At 45.0% G+C, this 27,984-nt stretch overlaps 1 protein-coding gene across 2 annotated transcripts in view; it reads left to right on the top strand.

The window, feature by feature from the left end:
* The window catches only part of LOC125954082 (uncharacterized), a 123,057-nt gene extending 101,889 nt beyond the window's left edge, over positions 1–21,168 (top strand). For both annotated transcript variants that reach the window (XM_049684083.1, XM_049684084.1), the window contains 3 exons: positions 10,327–10,504; positions 12,050–12,186; positions 19,501–21,168. In XM_049684083.1, the coding sequence (XP_049540040.1) occupies positions 10,327–10,504; positions 12,050–12,186; positions 19,501–19,628 (443 nt within the window). In that variant the 3' untranslated portion in view covers positions 19,629–21,168. The remainder of the gene's footprint in view (positions 1–10,326; positions 10,505–12,049; positions 12,187–19,500) is intronic.
* Positions 21,169–27,984: the final 6,816 nt, after the last annotated feature.

A 27,984-nucleotide genomic window follows, 5' to 3' on the forward strand; every position in this document is an offset into this window, starting at 1 on the left:
GCTGTCAGTTACGATTGCTGTATAATGTTAATGTTGATGTTAATATGTAATTCTTAGTAACCTTAGTTACATTACTATTTCTTTTTTTCTACATTCATGTTTGCTCCTCGTTATTAAGGTTAAATATTATAAAAACTGGCACAGTTTGACCTCACAAACCATCACTAGATTTGATTACAAGGATTAGGAATCCGAAGTTCGCCAGCTCTAGAAGCACTATATACGGTGGGATCTAATTACCATTTGCGCAATATCTTCATGAACAATAATAACTCTACAATTTTACGTCTTACAGATCTTACAATTTGGTTTACGATCATTTTCATTACTGACATCCACATCGATCCAAGACTATCCTCGAAATGCTATTAAATAGATTTTTTTCAACTTCGACAGCACTTGACGTAGGTTGTTTAAAGCATGGCCATATTGAAAAAAGAAGTCTATGGTGACGCCCATGAATTCCCACGAGGAAAAGATAATTTATCACGCCCATAACGGGCGCCTCCCGGCACGTGCCCATCAGAGCCTATCATTCAATAATTGTGTATTAACGAACCAATGGACGAACTTTGAATGTAAAATTTAGTTTTCCCCGCACACGCATCAGCCACACGCGCGTTCGAGCATTGTCATGCAATGGAACAAGTGTAATCATGGCGAAGGGAACAAAGCCATCTTAAAAAGGAAAAAGAAAAAAAATCGGCTCGTAAAATATGATTTTATGACTGCAATTGAATTTTGATAGCCATACCCAGGTTTTTACGATCGTTCATCGCCGTTCCCGGGGTGGTGAGAACCGAGCGAGAGAGAGAGCTAAAAAAGTGATGGAATGCCGCCTACATGCCGGTCATCGAGAGCCTCCGTTGGCCATTCTGTGATGATTCTGTGCCCGGTCCGGAATCCGGAAGGAGCCACTACACACATACACACCTTGGGCATGTCGTAGGGAATGTCTCGAATCGCCATCACCCTGAATCTAACCTGCGAATGCATCGAAAGATGATTCGTTTTTCCATTTTCTACAAAATGTTCCTACCATTCCTGCACGAACGAGATGGTCTGTTTTATTATGGGATTTTTTTTTCTTTCCCAAATTTTCCTGACAACTTTTCCTACCTCATCCTCCTGGGGACTGGGGCAATAAATAAAGCATCGAAAGAGAAAGAGAGAGTGCAAGATGGGGAGAGAAATAGTTAGCACCTGCAGTGTTCCGGGCAAATTTCATTGTTTTTGCTATCAAATTTATTGAACTTTCGTTCGAGAATGTAAAAAAAAATAGACCATTGCCCCCGATTTCGTCGATGGCCACTCTAAGTTGAAGGTCAAAACCATAACAGAAATAAGAAAGAAAGAAAAAAAGCACGAGAAAACCGAAACCAGGAAAATGGATAAAACTCCAATCGAAAAGTAATCAATCGTTACTGGGGTCGTAAAACTGCAGCATAAAGAATTAGATTTATCCAATCATATCCAATGCTCGTACCCCGGATGGCTTCGATTGGTTCCGGCATCAGGCAGGGGCGTGCCGTGTGCAGCTTGTGACAGAAATTAGCATCATAATCAAGAAAAGCAATTATTATTGTTTATGGCTTTTCTCCTTGTCGGAAATCAGCAGCACATAAAGTGTTTGAATTCGCATGACACAACGCTTTTTAGAATCCGTCAATATGGAAATATGTCATACTCTTGGAATCAGTTTTACGGAACCTTTTGGGAAAGTCTCATAAAATATCACTATTTTATACAACTAACGGTCAAGTGATACTGCATTAGTTACAGAGAGAATCATATGTCTTCCAATCTTCTCATCAGCCCTTCGATAATCCCACGTCGACGTCGTAACACACAAGTACATCTAGATCCATCTGTGGCTACTTATCGACTTTCCTTGTCGCGGAGTTGAATGAACAGACAAACTTCATTTCCGCAAACAATTACCTCCGTCTTCGCGAGCAATATTTTAAGGCATAACAAGAAAACTCCATTTCCTAGTCCCCGGGATAGGACATAGTAGGCTGTCGATCTCGACGGATTACGATTGACCACACATCGACACACACACACACTCACTCACTCGCGCCACACATACACACACTCGCAGGCACGCAACATGCATACATTTAGTCTTCGAAAGAGTCGCACAAATCCTCCGATATATCACCTAATGTGCCTAATGTTCGTGAAGTGTTCACGTAAGGTCCAGGACCAAGAGTCCCGGCTACGTCAAAAGGAAAGAACGAACGAGCTATGGCATCCTCTTAACTTTTAAATCTCATCTAAACCCACCTGCCGTGCCTTTGGCTGGCAGTAGCAGCAGTAGCGGTATTGCTTCCAGCCTCGTCGGCACCAGAGGCGAACACATCTGCGCAGCGGCCGGCCGGCCAAAAGGATAGCGAAACTATTTCTGCCAGATGGATACCTATCCTTATAATAGCCATACTGCTAAGCTGCTTGCTAATGTTCGTGAAGTGTTCACGTAAGGTCCAGGACCAAGAGTCCCGGCTACGTCAAAAGGAAAGAACGAACGAGCTATGGCATCCTCTTAACTTTTAAATCTCATCTAAACCCACCTGCCGTGCCTTTGGCTGGCAGTAGCAGCAGTAGCGGTATTGCTTCCAGCCTCGTCGGCACCAGAGGCGAACACATCTGCGCAGCGGCCGGCCGGCCAAAAGGATAGCGAAACTATTTCTGCCAGATGGATACCTATCCTTATAATAGCCATACTGCTAAGCTGCTTTCATCCATCGATTGTCCTAGTTGCCAGTGTGCGTTGTGCACGTCAACGCCTTACGTTCAAAGTTTCTTCCCCAACGACGACGACGACGACGACGACGACGACAACGGCAAGGTGAGGGACGGCGGAGGGGTCTTGAAAAGGGAACCAACCCTCAACCCCTACCCCGGATCCACCATGTCGAGCCATTTCCTGGCGAGAAGAGAAGAGAAAAAGGCACAAGCGGAAGGAAGTTATCGATGCTAGTGGCTACCGCTTTCGCTACCGCTCGGGTTGCCTAACGAGCCAGTAAATGGTGTGGATAGTATCTGGACGGGGCAGCGAAAAAGAGGAGTAACGAGGGAGAACAACAAATCAAGACAAAGTAAAGCCCGGCTCCGGCTCGATCACCAAATACATGCCGCAACCTTAGACGAATAGACGTATGACTGGACGGGTGGAGATAACTTTTCCACCAGCGAGCTCGGAGGCCACTCCGACGGACGACAGACGGCGGAAGCTCTGTCACTATCCATGACCAGGCCTCAACCTGCAGCTTCTTCCGGACGCAGCCAGCAGCCAACAAGACGGACAGAAGCCAATACTCAAGGCAAAGACAACACGGAACACGATACACCGGGACGTTTAGGTCCGAGTTCAAATCCGAGGCGCAGGGAGGTGATCCAAAGTAAAACTTGATTTGTGGAATGCCAGTTCACTTTGTAAATCAAATTTATTGCGAACCATTTATTTGCTTTCGACCGAAAAGCTCAAGTTGCCTTCCGCAGTTCCGCAGATTCCAACAAGGCAGACGGCTACCTCTCTCTTTCTGTAGCGGTCTGACTCTGGTCTGACCTTGGAGGTCCGGTTCGCTTTTTATGCCCATTTTCCGATTGACTAAGTAGTGTAGCCCCGTAAAAACCTCAGCACACAGTATTTGTTCAACAACTACTGGCGACACTTACGCTGTGAGCCATCCGGTCCGGTGATAAGCCGATCGGATGGCGCCAAGTCACGGTTTACTACCACGACCACACCTACCAAAGTACCTACGATGGCACCACTTCGCTCCGGAGATATCTCCGGACTCTGGACTCACTTATCTGCTTTATTTACGTAACAGGATACCCATCGATACCGCCGATAATGCCTATCCATCAGCGCGGTGATTGGTTTGCACCGGCAAACGGCACCGACCGAATGTGTGGTCCAAGGTTTTGGCCCCGGAGCCACACAATTAAGAGCCGCACGCCCCAAAGTCCGAGGTACAGGATGATGAAACTTTCTTTCATTGATCGCATTAATAATTACTCTTCTTCGTGCTTGTGTGTGTGTGTGTGCCTATGGCAGTGGAGCATGAAAACGAACGAATCGCGCGACGCACGATGAATTGGAATTGATGGAATGAATGTTCTCCTTGGCAGATTCCTTATCGTGGCGTACAACATACGTACCAAGCGCGCTCTTCTGCGCTTCCTCTTTACGTTCTTCTCTTCCTTTTTCTGCCAGTTAATTACATTAATTACATGGGAAAACTTCGTGGGGCCAGTTCACTTGTGGCAATCTTGTTTGTTCGTATCATCAATTCTCCGGGCCCCGTGCCCTGGCCCAAATATAAACGAACACGCGTCGTACATTAGTGGAGCATAACTCGAACTGTGTACTATCGTATCACGTTCACCATGCCGGGGCTACCGAAATACTAGAACACAATATCGTTGCTGATTCTGGTTCTGATTCAGTTACTTCAATGTTATGCGTCTCAAAATTAAATTACGTTTTAGATCTGCTATTGTTTAAACTCTATAGCATAGAGTAAATCCTTTCTCCATCTTTTTTTAACTTTATAATCGGCTAGTGTTTAGTTTGCTTGAGATAATAATAGGACACTGTTTGCACGTACTTCCGTTGCTCCTTGCTGATTGATTGTAACTCTTGCAAACGGTAAATGGATTCAGAGAAAGCTTTTCTACTTCTAAGCAGTGCTCAGAACTAACGAAGGCTTACGCTAAGAGCAACAAGGTCCATCGACGCACGTGCGAGCAAACAGTTTACATCAAGTCATATTAATTCCATTCGTAGAAGCGTAACTCATGAGATTGTGACCGATGCAAATGGACTCTGGAAACCCATTAGTGATGCTGTAATGGCCTTCTTCATCCAAGCAGATTGACACTAATAACGAGGTCCCTGAAACCTTATTTAAAAAAAAATACCAGGCCAATTCTACAAGAACTATTAATTTACGAAGCTTCTCAATCGCACACAAAGATACTATGAATAATTTTATTGTCAAGAAAAAAATAGATAATGTTCCTATTTTGATTGGATCTAGACCTGCACATTACGTAACGTGATCTATAAATTTTCAATATTGGATATCAGCTTTCAATACTGCATTGCATGATGAATTATCAGCACATTTTTGGCACAGCACAATTATTAGCTGCATTGAAGTTAATGCATAGAAACAGATTTGACGAAGTTATCACTGGATCTTCAATAAAGATACCAATGTAAATATATTTCTTTCTCTTCTTTCTTAAAGTGACTCTTCATTGATGAACGAGGAATAATGAATCTTGATTATACGACGAAGAGAGAAAGAATTCCTTTTACTTTCAGGATATATTTGATTGGAATGAACAGCACGATGAGAGGATTAGACAGCATTCCAATGTGTGTAGGTCTTAAATATGCATCAAAATTCATTTATATTCTTAAAGACAAAGAATTTAATGTTCATCAATTCAACTAATTTGTGATAAAAACGACAGGCAATCAAAATTTTCCTCTGAGTTGAATCATTTCCCTATTCCGCACGTAATTGAAAACAGATTTTAATGTCTACATACACGGAATAAATTGAATCCATTTCCATTATTCGACTGCGACACCAATTACCATCGTCTAATTATCCACCAGCACCAGATAAGATTGAATTTTCATAACTTTACCCCAAAAACCGTAGTTCATATCTACTTTGGAGAATGGCAAACTTCATCGCGATTTCGAACGCATTATCAACCCCAGGTTCGAACACACAATCCAATTCCGGCTGATTATGATTCAATAAGTTTGCTTCACAAAAGTTCTTCCAGCAGCCACCGTCGTCGTCGTCGTCACCTCGAGAAGCCATTTTCCCGCAAATGAGCAGCAACTTTACACTTTCTTCCGTAAAATCATCGGCCACCGGCACAGAGCAAGGATGCAGACGAAAGTTTTTAGCGGTGCAAGCGCTCACTGGTCCTCCGTCCTGGTTGTGTGCGCTTACGGCTGCTGCAAGCTGCTGCTGCTACTGCTTGCTGGTGGTGGTTGTTGTTCATTTCGGAAACTAATCAGCACAAAAACTCGACTGCCGAGCGTGTGCCGGAGGCCCATTCACCACCTTCGCTGTGCCACTGTGCTGGCCACAAAACTCTCGGCCAACCGGCGGTCACCGGCGAAAGGGAAAAGGCCATAATTACATCCAGTCCTTCTCCAGTCCTTCAGTCGCAGTATGTCCGCGGGAACTAGCAAACCATCCCCACCGCCGAGGACCGAACATTGAGCCCATGAGTTCCGAGCACGTTTGTTCCGCTCCGCTACCACCAAGACTTTGTGGTCTCGTGTCCTCGAGCGAAGGCCGAACAAGAAGCGACTGGAAAAGTTCTGGCGTTCTCGGTTTTTCGCTCGCGCTGGCTCTTCACCACCACCACCACCAACACCTCGGTCTCTAACGGGCAACACGATCATGCAATGCGTTCTCCTTATGATTATGGGGACAGCCATCCACAACCACCACCATTTCTTGCTGCTCTCATAAACTTGACGATGATGAACTCGTGAAAAACAGTGCGCAACAAATTTCACGTTCACGCGTGAGCAAGATTATTAAACTTTTCATTATGAACTCATCTTTATTCGCGGCCCGCAACACTCGCTCATCGCGAACGAAGTCGAGGACGAAGCGCATAGCGAAGAACCTGCTCTCACAGGCCACAGGCATAAGCTTATTTCCTGTGTGCCGCGCATAAATAACAAGCCCCCCTCAGCGCTCAGCGCTTCGCCTTCAATGGCGCCCGGGACTGCTACGAGTGCATAAATTTGCATACTAATCTGGGGGCTGGTGAAAGGTTGAGGGTGAGGGGCCGGCTGGTATCCTTCTTTTACCTTCACATCGCGGTTTGTCGATCGCGGCGTGTCTGGGGAGATCGTGGTCCTCGATAAAGACCAAACCACGTACCGTTACACACACACACACACACACACATGGGTGTGAGAATGCCCATCCGTTCTGTCAGAGCCACTCATAAGCTGGAAGAAGTCTTTTTCGTCGTCGTCGTTGTTGTCGTCGTCATACCTATTAACACCATTAGTTCACTGTTGCTTCCGCTGTTTCAAGCCATACCACGTCGTCGAAGCCAAATTACTTCTTCACACTTTGCGTGGTGTTGTGGGATTCGCGGAAGTGTGTCCTGCTCCTGTGGCTTGCGGTTGCCCTTTACAAGAACACAGTCAAGAACCACGGTGCAATTGCCCACCCCTTCTCTTTCAATTTACGATCATAATGACTATATGTTAAGATTGGACCGCACGAGGCAACAGCTAATGGATTATAATGAAAACAACTATGGTAAAACACCTGTACTTGGATTTCAGAAATGTATCTACTGACTTCGAAAACTTTGTTAAGGGGTCGCTTGACGAAAGGTAGTTTCAATTCGGATCAAAAACAGGTTCAGTTTTGGATTTTTTGGGACAACAAAAACAATCAATTTTTTCAATTTTTTGTCTCAATTTTAATTTAAACTTTCAACTCAAAATTTAACTTTTCAACAAAATTTGGTTGCAATTCGAGGAAGGCGTTGTAATCCTTTTATTCTTCTTTGCTAAAAACAAACCAGGGCTGTGTATTAATTGCAGAAAGGGGCGTCTACTACTAACTACATTTTTTTAAGGTGTACTTGCATCATTGCCTAGTGCTGTATGATCTGAGATATACAAGGCAATACTTTTTGCTTAAAGCTTTTAATAACGGTTTTTTCTGGTAGTTCCGTCAAGTTTTTGCAAAAAAAAAATTATTTTCTGGTTTGTTTCGGTCTTTTGAAAATTTTTGGTAGCATTTTGGAATTGAAAAAGTGATGCTGTTTTTATGATTTTGTTTAACAAAACCAGTTTTACGCTATTCTGTAAATAAGGATCACCCATTTTGCAAAAACCTTTGTCGGTACCAATTTAATTGATTTGATTGATTTAAACGTTTTATACAATACTCTTGGAAGGTTCAGAATATTTCAAACATATTTCCAACCGAGATGGTTTAGTAAAACCAAATGCAATGTTAAGAAACATCTCTACACATCTCTCATTGACGAACTCAATGTATTTTTATAGTTGTTAACGGTGAATTATTCACCTTTCACAAGCGGTTTGAGATCAGCTCGAGAAGTAAAGGAGCAAAAACTGCAAAGCTGATCGACCAACTGCTTACAAAGATGCAATCCACTGCACCTGAACAAACCTGGCGCACGGTTGTATCACCATCGCGTTGCCCCCGGTGTTCCAACGGCATTCCAGCCCAGGCTCCATCTCCGGACTCCGGACATCCTGGGAGACTTACATTTCATTTTTCGCACATTCTCCCAGTGGCTCCTCTTTTTTCTTCGCCTCTTCTCCACCGATCGCTTGAAAACAAAGAACCATTATGGGTGGGAGCAGGAAAATTAGATGAACAAAAGGGCTGGTGCTGCTGGTGGAAAAGATTACTTCCACCCTAACTGTGCGCCACCGGCAGAAGGCTACAGCTTTACGTCAACTGACACTCGCTAGGCCGGGGCCGTGATGATGGACTCTCATCGGTCTTGGGACCAACCGGCAGCTTTACGGGGTGTTTGCTAGACGACTCATCAATGTGATACGTGTTGGAGAGTGTAGAGTGAGAACCCTAACGCAATTGCAACAGCCTCTAGCGGTCCATGGATGGCACAGCAATGTGCTCGTGTACAACCGCGCGATGGTGTACAATAGAGAAGGAGCATAAGAAACGGATGTATTTATCCCCGCTTACCCTTATGCCTTGTTGCAGAGAAGGCCACAAATGCTGTGCCTTCTTATTCTAGGTGCAGATGACTTCCGTAAGACTTAATTGCGAATGGTGAAAGATTGTTAAGGAACAAGAAACGTTTCTATTAATACGAGTTCTAGCAAATGTTAACTCTATTACAGTTTAAGGAAATACTAAGCTATTCGATTATATTTATTGTATTTTTATTTTTCTTAAGAATAATAATTCACAACAATTGTCATAGTAATTGTAGTTCACTATGACATACGCAAATGAAATGTAATTCTCAAAATTCTCATAATTGAAACCCGTTAATTTATAGCCGTATAAGGACACGCTTAATTGGTTTGAATGGAAAGAGGATTTTAATTTTAATTACACCCAAATAACAATTCGCGGACGCGCCGCGGAGCTTCCATAAACCATTATTGCGGTGGGGCCATGGATCGACATTCCCAAAAAGGGCCTTTACAATGCCCAAAATGAGCCAAATAATCACAGGAGCCACACGATCGAAATCAAACGTGAAGGTCGAATGAAATACTTTTCGGATTTCCAGTTCGATAAATCATTCCAAATTACCGCCCTTTTCATCGATATTCAAATTGTGGCCATTCTCCTCGTCCTCGGCCGGTCCCGTGACGTGGCTTTATTATCGGTTTGGCGGTTTTCCTTTGTATAATCCCTCCAACAACAACAACAACAACAAGGGCCTGTAACGGGCACACACGCACACATACAGCCTGCAGTGGCCAGGATGCTTCCTCCAAAATCGATATCCTTTTCGATCCACTGGCCGGGAATACACCGGTGGTAAACTATTTATGACCAAGTGGTTTCGACTGCGGCCAAGTGGCCGAATAGCGTATCTTCACAGAAGAAAGCAAATAAACAGACCGCGTAGACATGGGTGCACCCAGCTGCGGCGGATGGCGAGGAGGGAAGTACACAAATTATGAAACTGAACACTTACTATGGCACGGTCCGGATCATGGCGGGGTAGGATGGGATGAACTGCGTTGCAGGAGATGAGTTATATGCGCCAGACCTTCCCTCCCCTGAGAGAGAAGAAGTAGCAAGCAGCGCGCCTTAACCTCTTCGACCACAACAAGCACCAAGCGAAACACGAGAGCGCCCCGGTCCCAATGGCCACGTTTGTGAGGACTGTTGGGATTGTAAACCGTTTATGGTGCCATTTCCATGTCGATTCTACCTTTAAGCTGGGCCTCCGCCGTAACTGCAGCGCCTCGAATACCACGCGGTCCACGTAATACCTTTTCAGCAGAAGGCAGAAGAACGACGCCATTCGTACGATTGTGTGGCTGTGGCCAATACCAGGTGGTGCTGCTGGTACTGCGGCAGATATATCCGTGCGTACCGGTAACCGTACCACTCGACTGGAGTCGAACGTTGGACCTTCTTCTCTGTTGCAACGTTGCGCCTTTTCACAAAACCCCGGCCACCGCCAGGCCGGCCGTGGGACGCGGAATAAAACGGAAGGACCGATATATTTATAACTTTTCGTTTTTCTTCTTCTTCTTCTCTTTCCCCCTTTCGACTGCAGCTCCCGAGGTGCTCATCGTCGACGAGGAAGGTGAGCCACTGTACGATAAGTACTACGAGGTCGGTTCCACGATCAAGCTGATGTGCAAAATCCGGCACATCTCGATGCTCCGGTCCGTCGTTTACTGGATACACAACGAGAACATTCTCAACCACGATACGACACGCGGCGGTATCAGGTAAGTGGCCAGGCCAGGCCAGGCCAGAGGGTTCCAAGGTACTGACGTCCAGAGCCTGCGTCACGTCGCGATTGTTTACGATCCGGTCCGGATCAGATTTTGGGCCACAATTCTTACACCAACTTACACCGCGGAGTGGCGCACACTCCGAAATGGCCGCTCATTTATGGTATTGCTAGTTCCCTCAATGACCATCACTACCACCAGCACCGGCACACCACGGTAAAATCCCCGACGGGGCGCAACAATTTGGCATCTTCAGTGGTCATGCTCCCACCTGTGTGCAAGTTGGTTGGCTCGAGCTAATGGGTCAATTATGGTGGCTGCTGCCGGCAATCTGCTGTTCATCTGATGGCGGTGCTGACGGTGGTAGTGCACACAGTTACACCCAGCAAGGAAGAAGTCGTAGTAAACTTCCGTTGCTGGCAACAACAGCAGCACAGGCAGCAGCTCATTGTTGGTTAACGACAAAATGGTTCCCTTCCGTTCCTAGCAACAAGCTACCGCTACTACGATGAGCGAACCATTTTATGGTCCCTCTAATTTTCCAACACACAGCACACTCCCCCCACGAAAGCTTTCTCATTTCTGTTCGTTTATCAAATTTAATAAGTTGAAACCGGGGCGTGAGATGATTGCGAATGGTTGTGTTGCAGTGGCCGTGACGTGGCACAGCCACATAACCGCACTTACTGCTGTCAGCCATTTAATCATTCAAATCGCACCGAGAGTGACTAAAGGTTCGTGATTGCTGACTGCAAGCTTGGTCTTCTGTGGACCTCGTAGAGCAGAAGCAGGATTTCTAATTTCTAATTCATCATTTTCATCGCCTATTCCTATTCTTAGCCGCGGTATCACAACAAAGCCAGCCATCCAACGAATGCAAATGTGTATTGGAGAATCTTGAATTTCTCGTAGTTGTGACGGCTTTATGAGACCGGGTCGTTCCGGGGTCGATATTTTTCCTGAAATCACTCATCTCATCTCATCTCATCTCATCTCAACTCAACTCTCTCCCTAGTGACACTGACGGTGATGTTCGCCTCACCGAGTTTTAATCTTTGTTGCTTAGCTCAGTTCCTTCGTTTATCAGCTGCTGCTGCTGCTGCTGCTGATGGGACAATGCCTTTGAAGCTACCAGGACCATCAAACTCACGGGACATGCAACCATGCGCAACCGACCATTCCCGAGCCGAGTGGCCTCCTTTGTCAATTCAATTTGCTGCTTGCAGACAGCCAAAGCCGGCAAACTCCGGCATGACGATTCTCATTTATTTGTTATCATCGCCCTGTGTGCGTTCTGGGGAATTTCTCGGTCTTTTGCATCGGTATTGGTTCGGAGAAATACGGGCTTTCTCCGGGCCAGCCCCGTGTTTGAATCCCCTACGCCAGATTCTCGGTACCGTCGATGGTCTTTTCGTTTATAATATCGTTTTCCTTTTCATCCCTAATTGCCTCCAGCGGTTCGATACGTCATTGGGCATTGCTTCTCCTTTTATTCCCTCCTCTTCTTATCACTTCTCTTGTTCTCTTGTTTGCTTTCAGTGTAAAAACGAATTTAACCAGTGTCGGTGCCAATTCCACACTGTTTGTAGCAAAGGTCAACCGGCAGGACTCCGGTAGCTATACGTGCTCCATCGGACCAAACCAACACTACTCCATCTCCGTACATGTGCTCAATGGTAAGTAGTGTAGTGGTGGTAGAAAAGGGTGGCCACCGACTGTGGGGCTGGACTGGCCAGTCCATTGGCACCCCGTGGGGAGTTAAAGTCAATTTACATTTGGCGCCCTGCTGCGGTACCCGGAACACCGGAATCGAATCGATCGATACACCGGCGGCCATCGGCCATTTGGCTTGATTTCCTAACCCAATCAGCAACAGTGTGGAGCAACAGCATCAGGCACACACACACGCTGGCACTGACACTATGCGATCTCTGTTCTTTTTCTTCGCTCTATCCGCCGTCGATTTTCGGGGAGTTTGGGTTGTTTTGGGGAAAGGGGTACGTCGTACCCACATCCTCTCGCACACATCACGCTCAACATCTATCTCAAGCCACATCCGCTTCCGGACCGGCGGAAGGGCCAAATAAAACTTAATTTACCAACGGATTTCATATCATTATCGATTTGCACGCTCCGGCGGGTGGAGGGGTAGCAGAGGGATGCTGAAACCCCCCGGGGGGCGTGCAAATGGTCGTCATTGGCATCACGGATTGGCTTGCTGATGGTGGTGGTGGTGATGGTGAGCAGCAGTTAGCTGGTTAGAAGTCAAACTATTCATTGCCAAATTGCATAAAATGGCATGCGATTAGCGTATTCAGTCAGTGCCAATCGGAACCAATTGCGTTAGTTCGGTAAATCCGCACTAACAAAATGGAAAACTAATCGAAAGGGGAGTAAATGTCTATGGAAATTTGTATCCTGTCAAATCTTTGTTTGATGAAATCGGGGAACAAGATAAAATGAAATGGTTCGCTTTATAGAATGCATTTGAAGATGTTTGCTGTCTTTAACGTCCTTTTTAGTTTCAGAAAATAGAATTTTCAGGCAACATTACAAGTATTGAGGTATTCAAAAAACGTATCTTACGACGTAATTACTTTGCAAAGATACCAGCATTTTATTAATTAGCATGAACTGAACATGCAGAAGCTCAACTGTGACAACAGCAAATCGAAATACGCAATATGATCACACGTTTACCACTAGTCCACAATCCCGTGGTTGGTGAGGCACATTTCATTTTTGACCGTTAATTTAACACATTTCTAATTAACATAGAGACCTGAGCTTCCTAAAATTTTATTTTCTCTCGCTATATGTTTTAGTTATTATAATTAACCGTTGACAAAAGGACGAACGAAGGATTTTAAACAAATACACCTTAATCCACAATTCCGTGTCTGCTTTCACATGCATTTTTATGGGATTTAACGCTGCGTATGTATTCAATTTAACTGTACATGCATACATATGTTTATTTTTTCATCTTTTTACATCGATTTGGGATAAGTTGATCTACCTTTGTGAAAGAAAACGGTTAAATTCAGCACATACGCAGCGCTAAATCCCATACAAATGCATTTAAAAGCATAGGGGTCTAGGCCAGGCCCAGGACTGTGCATTAAGGGTGTTAAATAGAATTGTGGATCAATGTTAAAAAGGTACTTTTAAGCCTATATTTTTGACAGCTTTCTCCAAAATTCTGATTATGCTATCAGTTTCGCTATCATTTTGACATAGTACCAGATTTTAACATGATTTTACAAACATTTCCCTGTTTAAAAAAAATAAAAGCATCAAAACTATACGACTGGAACAAGCGTATGGATTAAATGCTGTTACTAAAAGAGAGACGTAAGGTTTACTATGTTCAATCGTGGAAATTCCCCTTGCCAATTTGCCACGTCTTGGTGGATTAAACACTGCAAAAGTAAATTATATTTTGCAAACAATTTGTTCAAACATTACCTATGCATAACCGGCAATAAATTAATTAATAACCATACAAGGTTTAACACGACTGTTCCATCGTGTTCCATCTCTTCCAGGACACATCACACCACTACCACACCACTGAAGTCTCGTGCCGAGGACTCAGTTTTGATAATAACTTCCTCTTAATCATTTAAAGACTGAAGTATCTAATGGCAGCATAAGATAAGATTCATATTGAACTACATAAACAAACAACCACAAGTATTCTCGTAAATTTCGTAGCATTCCATGTTTCTCTAGTTGTTACTAAGAAGCTAAAACATAGCATTCTGTAAATAGACTGATCAAAGGGTTTTTTCTGTAAGGAATAAAACTGTCACTCTGTACCCTCTAAACCATGTACACCGTGTACCGGCGGAGAAGGGCTCAGCTTATCCACACTTGGATGGAGCACTTCTTTCCCACATTCGACAAAAAGGCCACTAGTCAATCCATATTTTATGCGCTTACCTTACGCAATCCATCGCGTTCAGCTTACGCATGTTGTGTCAATATATCCCTTTTACCGGAACGAAGAACCAAGCAGAATCCGCACACATGAAACAGGAGAGTGTGTTACCCCGTCAACCCCGAAAAAGGAGCAACCGAACGGAAAGAAGGAAAATAGTATAAGGCTGGCCCCGCAGGCCTTACACACATTCCCGGTGCTGGTGGTGGTGGTGGTGGTGGTGTTGGTGGTGGTGGTGATGTTTCGTGCGCGCATGTTTGATCCCGGGGGCCATTGTTATGCGTATTATCGTCATCGGCTTTATTCGTCGTTGTCAATTTTATGAGTATGTTGCATTACAACGCGGGAGTTACTTCGAAGCCTCGAGGCCAAGTCGTGGGGTGGAGAGGGGGTCGGCCGCGGCCACCAGGTAACATAAACCGCCACCACCACGATCCATGTTTGCCAGTGCCAGTGCCAAACCATGGCATCGATGTTGATGCCGATAATGGTGACGGGGCGTTATCGTGATGACGTTCGCCGTTGCTGCTGCTCCTTTTATTGTACGCAACATTATCGTCCTAGCTTTCAGGACCCCTATCACCCCTCCCCCCCTGGCCAGCCTATACCCCCGGTACCGAATCGTTAACCCTCTCTCTCACTCTCTTGCTCGCTCGCGATGAGTTACGATTGGCCATTATCCATTTGCCCCGGGTCTTTTCTCCAATAAATCCTTTCCATCTATTTCCACGAAGCATCTCGGCATCGGCTCGGCGGAGCAGAGATGCTGTTTGTTCATTTTTCTGGCAATTTCACTCCGGACCACGCTCTTCGCTGGCCCTCCACACGTCGTTGTCATCGACGTTGTCGTTGTCGTCCTTGGCATCGTGCTTCGAAGCATCAATTGTGGTCGCTGGCCCTGGGCTGGGCTGGCAACCACCTTCGTCAAATCGCCGCAAAAGATTGCCTTTGACATCGACATAAATTCCAGCAGTCAGTCCCCACCCATTCCCCCCCGGGGGTGCTGGCCGCGGGTCTGAAGTGCGGTTTACACTCTGATTTCCACCGGGACCATTTCATCTTTTCGTCCGTAACCACGTGCTTTAGTTTCGAGTCAGTCACACGCACACACACACTCGCAAAAGCGCACGGAAGCGTGAAAACAGGAAATCATTGACTACATTTTTTGGCCAACGAATCGCAGACGGCGGGGCAGTTACCAGGGATTGGGTTCCGAACCGTAACGGAAACGGCGTAGAAGGATTCACCAACGTTCAGGGTTCAACAAATCCGGTTTCCGGGATCCATTCCAAGACAATCCCAGACCAACCAGCCCACCCGGCCACCGCCCGAATGCGCCCCAAATTGCGATTGCGTCAAGCCCGATGAGCTGGTTGAGCCGATAAAAAAAGGGATAATCCTCAAAAAAGCAGCTCATTTTGACGCAGAACCGTCATCGCAGAGCGGCGCCACCATCGTGTGCCATCGCGCCCAAGGATCGTTATAATCCTTTTTATTAAAAAGTTATTTAATTTTCTCGCTCTCGGGACAGTGTGTGTGTGTGTGTGTGCGTGACTCGAAAACTGCTACACCACCACTGCCGTCATTGGTAGTGTCACCGGAGTGTGCGAAGACACCATCACAACGGCAGCCATTTGATCTTCGGTCGTCGGTGGATTTTGGATAAAGTAATTAGAGCGACGACCACCCGCAGCGGCGACCAAGCGGCGACCATCGATGGCTTACGCCAAGGACGTAATGCGTGTTGGTGGCCTTATAGAATCAGCTGGCAGAGACATATCATCCTTGGTCCAAACAGGGTCCAGAGAACAAAGCTCCCGGACCCGGACACGCTGTGGTCGGGACGACCAACTTGATGATGGAGGTTTTTGGGCGGTTTTTTGTTTTTCTAGATCCATCCTGGATCAACCCGGGGGGGGCCCAGTCCCCCGCGTTCTACCCTCGGAAAAGTTTACTTCGAGCTTCGAGCCCAAAACGCCGAAACTAACCTATGGCACACATATGGACAACGAACCACACACACACACATGTAGACGTTTGGTCGTTTTGGATCCAAACACATGAATATTCAGCACCGGGAAACGATAAATTTTCATACAGCCCCTCCGACGTCGCGACACACTCGCCCACTCCCCGGTTCCCCCCTTTTTTTAGTGAGAGGGATGCCGATCGCTAGTTGGACGTTGTGCTGATAATCGTTGATGGAAGTCTCGTCCCTTCGTTTCAACGGTCTACACACAGCTTGTGTGTGCGTGTGTGTGTGTGTGTGTGCGTGTGTGTGTCGAGACACCTCTCGCCCACAAAAGGTACGCCGACAAAAGTGATAACTGAGGCAGGCCCGACTAGCGACCAGCGATTAGGGGGTTCTGGTTCTATGTTTATCTTTGATCTTTAACCACTAACCGAAGCGAAGCGGAACATAATGAATTAGTATCCCATTCCGGTAGAGGCGTTGGAGCGTATATTCTATGCCCCAGCCTCCATTTCATCACGTCACCTCGGCACGTGGCTTCGGCACCTCGTTTGCCTCGTGTAGATTAGCGAATTTCATCGAACACGCACACGTAGGCTAATGGAGAACGTAGTAGTCTATGAATAGTATTCATCTCTGCATCTGCAGCCTTTCTGCATGACACCGTGGAGGTTTATTTTCTGTAGTTGAATACTTCAAACAAGGCTGGAAAAACAAGTAACCAACCGAACGCCGTTTCCGATTCAGCGCTTCCCGGGCCCGGCCGCTCAGGCTTATACTAATTCCTGAATTAGTCAAGCAAACCAACAGAAGAAGGACGATCGTGGGTCCGTGGGACGGATGACGGACGAGCGAGGCGATTGTAATGAGGCCAGCCTCTCCACAGCCCACAAAATCGGATAGCAGCAATTTGTCTGCGGCTGGGATATGATACTCACGCTTAAGCAAGTGATAAATGAGCAAAGCTGATAATCGATTCGACGATGCTGCGTTCCAAGGACCGCGGTCGTGTCATTAAGAGTAGCCCTTGGGGGTGTCTGTAGTGTGTTGCTAGCGAAGCTAACCAAGCAAGCGATTGTTTGATGTTGTAGGCATGTCGAGAGTGAAATTTGGCCCGCGGATACTATTACACCTCGTATGATGATGATCCTTCCATCGAGGAGTTAGCTCTCCAACACCAACGGATTCTGTGTTACTGTCAGAAGATGAGACCTGACTGGACCGTTTTGGTTATAACCGGCTGTCTCGCACTAGTCAGAATTGTGCTCGTGGTTATAAAAGTAATTATGCAATTTAGCTCATCTAAAGCCCTTAAAGAGCCAAAATCAAGATGCGCTTCGCCTTATTAACTATTCCCCTCTACACTATTATCTCTTAGGGCGCGCAGTGTGTATGATGTGATAGCACACCATCAGGGGCGTTCAGAAAACGATTTCAATGTACCAATCTCTCTGGGGACCACCGTTTTATCACACGTGGCACAAAATTATGTTTCTAGAGTGTCTACTCTTCACTCCGGTTGTCTGAGTCACACCGAATCGAGCATTTCGCCAGTCGAAAGTCGAACCGTGGGAACAATAAACCAACAAATGACGACAACGACGAGGACGAAGCCGACGCCGCACACAGCCACCGGTAATCGGTGTTGAGCCCGAGCCGAGAAATGGAGAAATATTATACCACCGGGAGTTGCACGTCATCACCACGATTTCCTATCACACAGCCCGAGGAGGCAAGGGAATTGCGGGTGAGGTGTCGCGGTTGGGGTCGCGCAAACGAATCAGTTAATTGAATGATGTGGCACTTTTATGAGCCCGAACCGTGTGGCGAATGGCCGATTGGAATCGGTGTGATTAATTACGCAATTTCCATAGAAGCTTTTTGTGGCAAAATTTATGAGCCTTCCCGGCGTGGTTTCGCGCTCGAAAGTCGTTCCTGTCGATGAAACGCACACACACACACACACACGAGTGAATCACTGTCGGCGGCGTATCTCCGCTTAACGTCGTCCAGGATAATGGGATCGTGGTCGAGTGGTGGGCTTTTTATGCGAATCGATGGCTACTCTGTTATTCCTGGCATAGTATTGGCTTGAATGAATTTCATGGGAAATCAGAATCGAAAAGATCAACAGTGGTTCGACAGAAAATCTTATCTTCAACCACTCAGCCACAGCCTACGGTCCATGTAACGAGATGCTGATGTAGAGATGTGCTGGGAGGTACATGTAAATTAATATTTTGAATTCAAATTGTGCTGCTTCTTGGTTATGTGGATATTGCCATATAAATAACCCTTCTCCAACAACAGAGTCCAAGTAGAGGTCTGGTTAGAAAATTTCCCTGAAAACCCATCTTCACATGGTCTTATCTACGGAGGAGCATCACTTTACGAGAACCCAAAACGAGTTCATGGCGGAAATGCAAACAAGCTGTACTCCGGAACTGTTTTATCATTCCGTCTCGATCAATGAATTCCTTCATTCGCAATATTCACGTTCCAAGTATGTTCCCTGTCGCCAACGCTCGTCTGTTCAGGATACCGTGGCCGTGAACAGAAGGAAGCTTAAAATATCAAGCGCATGATACCTTATCATGATACGTACCTTCAAGAAGATTCATTATTCTTCTACCGTTGATCTTCGTATCAAAAAGAGCATCTTACGGAGAGCGTCCGCCTTTCTTTTACGCAATCACTGCACAGCGTACTTCACTTGTTTACTTTATAATCCTTGCAACACCAACATTGCTGACACCGGTCTGGTGCAGAGCAATCTAGTGCAGTTTTCTACTATCCAGCTCGGTGGTGGCATCAGTGACATCACTTGCATCCGTTTATCTAGATGATTCACTATTTACAAAGGCGACATTCAGGGCGAGCTCAGCGTTGTGGCGAACAAACGGAACCAAAGCAAAGCAAGAAAAAAAACGAAACATCCTTTCGTCCTCCTTTGACTTGACTTGGAACAGAACGAACGAAAAGAAACATTTTCTTGAACGTCTGGCCGCACTTTGCATCACAATATATAAACATTCTCACTCTCTCTCTCACACTCTCCGTCTATTTCTCTCGCAGGAACCGCCAATCCGTACGGAATCTATCAGCGATCGTGTGCCTTCTCCACGATACTGCAGGCCGTGGATCTGTGGTTTGTCGTCCGGAGTCTACTCTTCCTGCTGTTGAAACTATCCTCCAGTAGATAGTAGTCAGTGCTAGCGTAGAGCGTGTTCCCCGCTAGGAGCACCGCAGAACGAACGAGCAGTGATAGCGTCACAACTGTCTGCGTGTGTGTACGTGTGTGAGTGTCCTTTCTCGTTCCGGAGATACTACAAGGCACATCATCAGGACCAGAACGCGCGTCGCTGGTGATACTGGGATATGGCACAGCACCAAAGCAACGAACGAAGTGACGGCATCGTCGGCGTACCCCACGTGTAATCCTGCGGAAAAGGTAAATCCTCGGATCGCAACCGAACCGAGCGCAGGAATTGTAAAAACTAAACGGGCACAACGAACACAACACAGTGGTGGTGGTGAGCGGTTATCGGAGAGCGTGGCGGTCTGTCTGTCTGGCACAGGGCGGCTGGCCGGCTGAAACAGAGCATTCCAATTAGACCGAGATCCAAGAGGACCGGTCTCGGGCATTCCGACGGTGGGCAGCAGCAGCTAGCGGATCCACACAAAAGCGGATGTCAAAGATTATCGATTTACGGGGAGTGCCGCCTGCAGATAAAGCAAAAGTGTTGTTTTGTAAACCAGTTCCGGTCCTTTTTGTAAAGAGAACAAAGTACCAGATAATGCTGTATTCCCGACAGGAAGCGGCCGGTCAGCGTGATCCAGCAAGATCGAAAGCAAGAAAGAATTGTGCAATACTACTACATGAATTGTTCTGTTCCTGCCGTCTGTGTTTGTTGTTGTTACTTTTTAAGATCTGTTGACTGTTTGTGGAAGGAAACACTACCCTAGGAAATATTGTCGGCGATGATCCGCAAGCGTCTGCAGCATCATTATCATCATTGTCATCATCATTAGTGAACAATGATGTAAAAGAGAGGATAAACATATTGATAATAAAGTGGCAACAGTGCCACAAAATGTAAGACATAACTCAATAACCTGTAAGGCAGTGAGCTGAGTGCTGACGGTACAGCATTATTGTAATATAGAGCTCGCAACCAGTTAGCAAATGTAGCGGCCGCAGTGGCGGCAAGGGCTGGACCGATCGAACGATCGATCGATCGCACTGAATATATCGGTCGAAAGTATTTTTGATAAGCTGGCCAATTGTAAAATTGCTTCGTTCTCCAACAACACTTCCGACTGCGACCGAAGCTCAACGTTAGGTTTTGTTAGCTGCTCAAACGTACATCTCGTTGCTGGCGTTGATTTGTTTACTGATTTGAGTTGTTCTTTCTGGTGAACACTTGTTGTGTTAATATGTTGAGAAGTAATAGGCTACACGAGTTACGTTATACCAAAGTGATTGATTTTGTGTCCTTCATTGTTTAGTTAGTTGTTCAGAATATCAGAAAACGAAATCGAGTAGACCATTATCGCCGTTTACGTTTAGGTTACGCCTATGAAGGATAGAATCAAATAAAGTAATCGCTATGTTAATAGATAAGTCTACAAATCTTCTGCAAACTACAACAAGTAATGGCGATCACTTAAGAATATCTTCAGAAACTTAAAGTGCGACATTCGAAGGGCGAATTAAGGTGGGGGCCTGCTGCAGACAGAGAGAGAGAGAGAGAGAGAGGTTAATGCCAGCGGTAAAGGGGGGGGGGGGTATCATACTAGACACAGATGGGATAGAGGGGGCATCATTATCGGGGAAATGGTATTCTCGGTTTTTATATAAAAATAGAAGATTGTATAAATCGGCATACCGGAGAAACGTTCCAGCAAAACGAAGCATCAAGCTAATAAAGATTGCAGTTATGCAAATGTGTAAAAAGACAAACAAATGCCTCACACTCTCTGTGTCTGTGTGTCTGTGTGTCTCTGGACTGGTACACCTGCTCGCCTTGGTGGCCCTGGGCCTAGGTGTCCTAGGAAAAGGTAAGACAGATCGGGAAAATATGTTAATATTTGCTCCAAACCCATTTAGGGGCTGTCTAGCAAATCACGGCTACTCCACTCTATGTTACAGTCCACCGCTCGTCCGTGTTCCCTTTCTCTGTCTCATTTAAATTGCTCCATTGCTTTCCCTTCCTATTTCATCCCCGCCATACCCCGGGTAAACTGCTTCCGTTCCGTTCGTCTGTATTTGTCGCATTCATGGCGTAATGCTGCTGCTGCTGCTGCTGCCTAGGGCTTGAGGCTAATTGAGCCTTATTTTTCATTTAAACTACGAACGGATTAGTCAGATTAAACATCGGATCGGTTCCCCTCGTTGTGTGTGTGTGTGCGGTCCTTTTTTTCTTTCTTTCCTTCAACGGCCACCCTAGCAAAGCCTGCTATGCTTATGGTGGGGCTGGTATAATTTTACTCTCGAATTCTCGTCCCCCTCCCCTTTCGAGCCGCCAGCCGCAGAACATTTCAGGAACAGCTCGAAGGATGAATGTCGTAGACAAGAGTCCACCAGCAGGATAACTTCACTGGCAGCGGTAAAGTAACATTTGTAGCATTAATCCGATTGCTCGCTAATGTTTTGGGAGCCTGGAGAGGGCAGACCGACCGCTCAGTGCACGGTAACAGTAAAGCCCGGGTGATTTTTTACATCCTTCACACGCCACGATGGTGCCTTTTGCTTTGCTGTTGCACACTGGCAGGATAAATGTATGAATCGCAATCTACAAGTCTAATCCATCGTGTTTGTTCATCACTTAAGCTTATTTCTTTTCAGAGCTTATTCTAATGGTAGCTATGGTTTCCTCGGGCGGGCTTTTTTTTTTGTTGCTTCTTTCAATAAAGCATGAGCAACATACTTCTGGTGAAGCCACATGCTATACATTTCGTGCATCATTATTTTCCCCCAATTGCTCGCGCGCTACTCAGCTGTTGGGTACTAAATTCATCAAGCTTTGGTTGTTGCAAATGTGGTTCATGTTGCGAGAGATTCTCGCAGCTGCCTAATTCCTTTAAGCCTTTAATTCACTTGGGAATTCAATTGAACGGTATGATGCAGATCAATATTAAAGCTTTACTGCCGATGGAATGGATTCTCGATTTTTGATCTATTTAAAACATAATTCCCAGTAATGTATTGGAACTCTATGATTGATATACGCACACCGAGAAGCCTGCTATTGCGGTCGGTATTACTTCCGATTATTCCAGAATCGCGTACTTCCTTTGCCTTGTTTTTATGTGGATTACAATGGAATGAACGAAATTATTTGAAATATTCAATTGAACAGTTTGTGAAAACCCTTATTTAACATATATTACTAATGAACATAGTATTATTTCAATATAAGCTGCAAGATTCAGTTTTGCGAGCAATAAATATTAACAGGTATAGCCATTATAAATTTCACGCCTATTTCTATTACATTATTTTTATCCTCGTTCCGGTGGTTGAAGCTTAACAAATACTTGAGTATTTAAATTAAACTCACGGCGACCAGGATTAGAGTGCACAATTAATTTTGCAAATGTTATAAAATATGAATTGCCTCCTCTGCTCTGCGTTATTTCCGTTCTCAGGGCATCACTATCCAAAAAAGCTTCATTGGACATTTCCGTTACGCTTACAAACGGTACATCGGAACCCAGAGGCAGAGGAAAGAAATTGAGTTCTCTTCTGGACACTGGACTCCAGAGCAACACCGTCAGCGATCGAAGCGTAGCCTCAGGACACAAGTCCCCCGTGAGCACCTTCGAAAGACCTTGTTCGGTCCTGGGCCGGTCGAAAAGTGACAAGCATTATCCCGGTGACAATGTTGACGACAGAGCATCTCTCTGATTCTCTCTCTCTCTCTCTCTCTCTATCTATCTCTCGAGTACAAGACGAAATGTCAATGACGAAATGATACCAGAATCCACTCGCTTCTCGGGTGTGTTCATGATAAATAAATGATGATGCACGTTTTGCACTTTATGCATTCTGATCGAAACAGATGGTGTGCTTTGGAGTGTGCACTGGTGACGATGTTCGTTTGAAAGCAATTCATTTCAGTATTGGGTTGATTTTAAAGCTGCAAATCATGTCCAATCTCAATGCTCACTGGGCGTTGCAAACTGAGGAGTCAGCAACATACTTCATACCTGCATATAAACTAATTAACATTTCACTAGAGTGCTAATAATTCTATACAACGGGATTTCGAGCTTATTTTGCAAAATATATCCAACCCCAACATCAATCAGTGCTGGTTTCACACAAATATTTTCAAACATCAATTAGGATCACTCCTCGTCCTCTTTTCTAGGAAAAATAAGCTGTCCTTTTCGTTACTCCATTTAAAGCCGGTAAAGGTAGCTACGCCTAAGCTAGCGCTTAGGAATTGCCATGTTCAAATGGAATTTTCCATGTTCCATCCACGTGTGCATAGCAGCGCAACAGATACCGCACCTCCTACGCACCTTGTTTATGCGGTTCTCGATGAGTAGTACTGATGCTAAATACCAGAAGGTCCCGAGTGTTTTTCCGGTTCGACAAAAACTCCTCGTGCAACATGCTCGCAGATAAACCGAATGCTGGTCGAGATGAAAAGCCACAGAAGGGGGCTTCTACCGTGTGCTCGAAGCGATGCTTATTGAGGAGGCTTTTACAACTGAATATTATAAAGCCCACGCAAAGCCATGCCGATTTTCATTGCTCTGCTTTTCTCTACTCACGGTGCCTATACTCCATTCAAGGAGCTTCTTGTTTATTTACGTCGATAGGCAGAAAACAGGCTTGGATTACGGATGATACTACTGTTCACTTACAGTGACACTCAATTGGAGGATTACATCGATGTTTTGTTCTATAAATATATGGTTTTGTTCTATTTTGGTTTCAATATAATGCTCTTAAAACAAGCACTTTTGCGAATTAAGCATACACTATAAATGGGTCTAAGTATTTTAACATGTTTAAAGTCCTTTCTCAGATTTCTTCAATGTTTCCAATATAAAGCAATTTATAAATGTAACTATCTATTAATAGCTGCATTTGTTACTAAATCTATTCATACTATCATTTTTGGAATGTTGTAAAATTCCGTAAATGCTCAAAACATAAATTTGCCATAATTTTTAAAACATCAATTTTAATGTTTATGCAAACGAAGTAACGATTTGGAAATCCTAAATAGAAACGTATGTAGTACTATTTTTCTTTTATCAAAGTAACAGAGCGTTAGTATATTTAAAACGTATTTTTAAAAGTAAATTTGCATAAAAAAGTGATCGAAATGAATCAAATAAACAAAGCGATGATTCAAAACTACTTTGCTAAACAATTGTTGCATGAAGTGTTGCTGCATGACAAAAAAAAACGATTTAGAATAACAATTAAAATTGAATAAGAAGTGAAAAAGAGGATTTTCTTTTTAAATGATTAGTTTTAGAATATTCAGAATCAAACACAGATTGACAGAAAAGATTCATATAGATGCATTCATATTTATAGTATTCATAGGCATTTGTTATTTAACTACCGATCAAGATAATCTCATTTTTATCACAATCATATTGAATCTAACTAAAGAGAAACGATTTTGCCGTCCTTTAGACTAAAATTTAGACTATAAATATTTCAATATTCTGCAGTTCAGGTGATAAGTATCGACAAATTACAACTATTTTTATCTGTTTGAGTACTTTTATCTGTGTCTGTAATTTTGTTGTTGTTATTTTCTACACGTAACAATAACAAAAATTCTAGAAAGCTCATGATTTTTTTCTTCATCCACCACCGTTTTCCCGTTAAGTTTGTCTTCGTATAATTCTCAATAATGAAAATATAATCTTTCAGATATTTAAAGTTCTACTTCCTACTTGGTGAAAATACAGTTGATCAATACACGAACCAACTCATAAAGCAGCTTGACCACAACCTATTTGCTATCCCAAACTGTGGTGGCAGATGAAGCTCCAATCAAAGCACAGCAAAAGATTCGCCAGATAGTGAGCATTTCTTCGCAAAACTTCCCAATCAATCCACCCTAATTCCGCCTGCCGATATCAGACCTTTCTCCGCCTGAGCCAGGAATTTCCGGCCCCGGGGTGGTCCTTGGGGGTGGCATAATTGTCTCAGCAGTTTACTCTCCTTCTCTGTGTGCGGCTGTGGCATTAAATCTGTCAGCCACAAACCCTACCATCACCACCACCACCACCACCCCATCTATCCAGTGGTTTCAACAGCCCTGGAATGTCTTTAATCGTTCCTCAATGGCTCTAAGGTGTTGCGGTGTACAAATACTCCCACTCCTCCACCTCCCTCGACAGTGGCCTCTCGCCCTTATCACGATACTTCACCGGCGAACGCAGCCGTTACAAGTTTGTAGCGTTCCTCCTGGCAGGCAGAACAAGCTCCAAGAGCTCCAAGATTTTACCCTTTTCCCGTTAGAATCTGGCCCAGGTCCTTTAATAGAGCTGCCAAAACGGTGCTGTTGCTGCTGCTGCTGCTGGTGCGCTGCTATTAGTGAAAGTTTCTCTCCAGACTACTCCAACAACACTTACCACTTCCCTCTCTCTCACTCTCTCCTCACCGGAGCATTCTTCGGTTTTCAATAATAACCTCCAGCCTCAGCTCGCATCAGCTGCAACATCCACATCTGGATCTCGACTTCTGGTCGAGAATAGTAAATCCAACAATCACTCTTACTCACACCTTACTGCCTTTCTGCCTCTCGCTCCCTTTATCTATCTCTCTCTCTCTTCTTAATGGCTAGAGGCAAAACTTTAAATTCTTCTGCCTCACTTAAGCTAGAACTCTCGTCGGAACACATACACGCCAGGTCTCAAACTCGGTCTCAAACACTCATAGGCACCAACCGTACTGCAATGAGTAGTAGCAGCGAATCCTGCTGGTCCAGGAGTATGCTCATGGCGCTCCGAGAATGGCATTCAAACTCAGAAACTAGGTCTGGCCGAAAGACCTTCCCGTGGAGTCAAGTTGCTAGCAACTCTGCAGCAACTGAAGAGCTTCTCTCTCCGCTCTCTCTCACTGGCCGTGCTAAGGGGTTTTAATTGAAATGTATTTTATGGTCTTTCGAGAAAGAATTATTATCGCATAACACGACTACATGAACCGTATCCGTACCGCATTGGCCGGAAATGGTTTACACTGTTTGACTATTGCCTCGTGTGTTTTCCAACGGCCTTCAAGTATTCACGCTCCTGCACCAGCTCCAGCTCCGGATGTTCCGGATGTTTACCCAACCAGGAGGTCCAGGAAGCTCCCCTTGCAGGAAATCGCCACATATCGTCATCGCCGTACACGCGATACGCAAACCCGCAACACACACACACACCGCGCCAATCGGAAGTGGTAAACGGCGAGAGTTCGCTATTTGAAATTATTTCCGGAATAAATAACTGTTCTAGCACGCGAACGGCGGCGGCGGCGGTGTCGGCGGCGTCGGGATCGTTATCAACGCGTACGACTGGAGGACTATAGGACACTATTACACCAGTGACCCGAACGAGCAATACCAACGTTTGCTCCATTAGAGTTGTGCGAGGAATGTCGGGAAATCTGGGGGCTTTAAAGTTTCATCGAATGAAAACACAAATTTATTCCTCGATCCAAGCACGGGCTCAGCCCATTTGTGTGGTGGTATAGCCACTCTGGGGCCTCTGGTGGGCTTGTGTCGCTTCACACGATCAAGTGTAAATTGGATTAAAATCTAATCGAACTGTACCATCCCATGGTTGACCGAAGAATGCTGCAAGGACCGATTGCTCCACACCGGCCTCTGTTCGAGGTCGCCGTCACGGGTCTCTAGTGTCTTCTTCCGTCTTCGCCGAGCGCCAGAAGGTCAGAAGGAAAGGCGACTATTAAGTTTTATGAAAACTGAACACTAACCAAATTAAACTTTCTGCAGCATTGGCTGTAGGAAGAAGCATATAAATACATTGCGGAAGGAGCAAGGCCTCGAACACCGCAACCAATAAAAGGGAGCCTAGCAAGCGGGATGCCGACGGGGACCGGTCACGATAGATCAAATAATTAAATTAACATATCCAACGCACATTCTGCCAATATCATGCGTTTTTATGGCTTAGGAAGAGAGGGAGAGGAGCTGGTAAATGTTGGTGGTTATGAATTTGAGTGGATAAATCGATTGAACAATGTTTAGCAGTCATCGCTGTCAGTAACTTACCGTTTTGTTGTAGCCCTTTGTTTTCTTGGGATAGGAACGCGAAGAAAGTAGCAATAACATTTTAATTGTCACGACATGTAAACGCTTTTAAAGGTGTTTTCCGTAGGCCATGAAATCTTTTTTATGTTTAACATGAAATTACTTAGAACATCGTACTGACTTGATCGCTGAAGAGTAATTGTGATTTATTTGGACTGCAGTACAGTATTCTGAACTTGTTGAGATCAACCTTTGGTTAAAATTTCGAACCTTTTTCTGTGTTCAATTAGAACTACGGAACTACATTTTTATAAGACTA

Source organism: Anopheles darlingi, chromosome 3, assembly GCF_943734745.1.
Source record: "Anopheles darlingi chromosome 3, idAnoDarlMG_H_01, whole genome shotgun sequence".
Classification (NCBI taxonomy): Eukaryota; Metazoa; Arthropoda; class Insecta; order Diptera; family Culicidae; genus Anopheles; species Anopheles darlingi.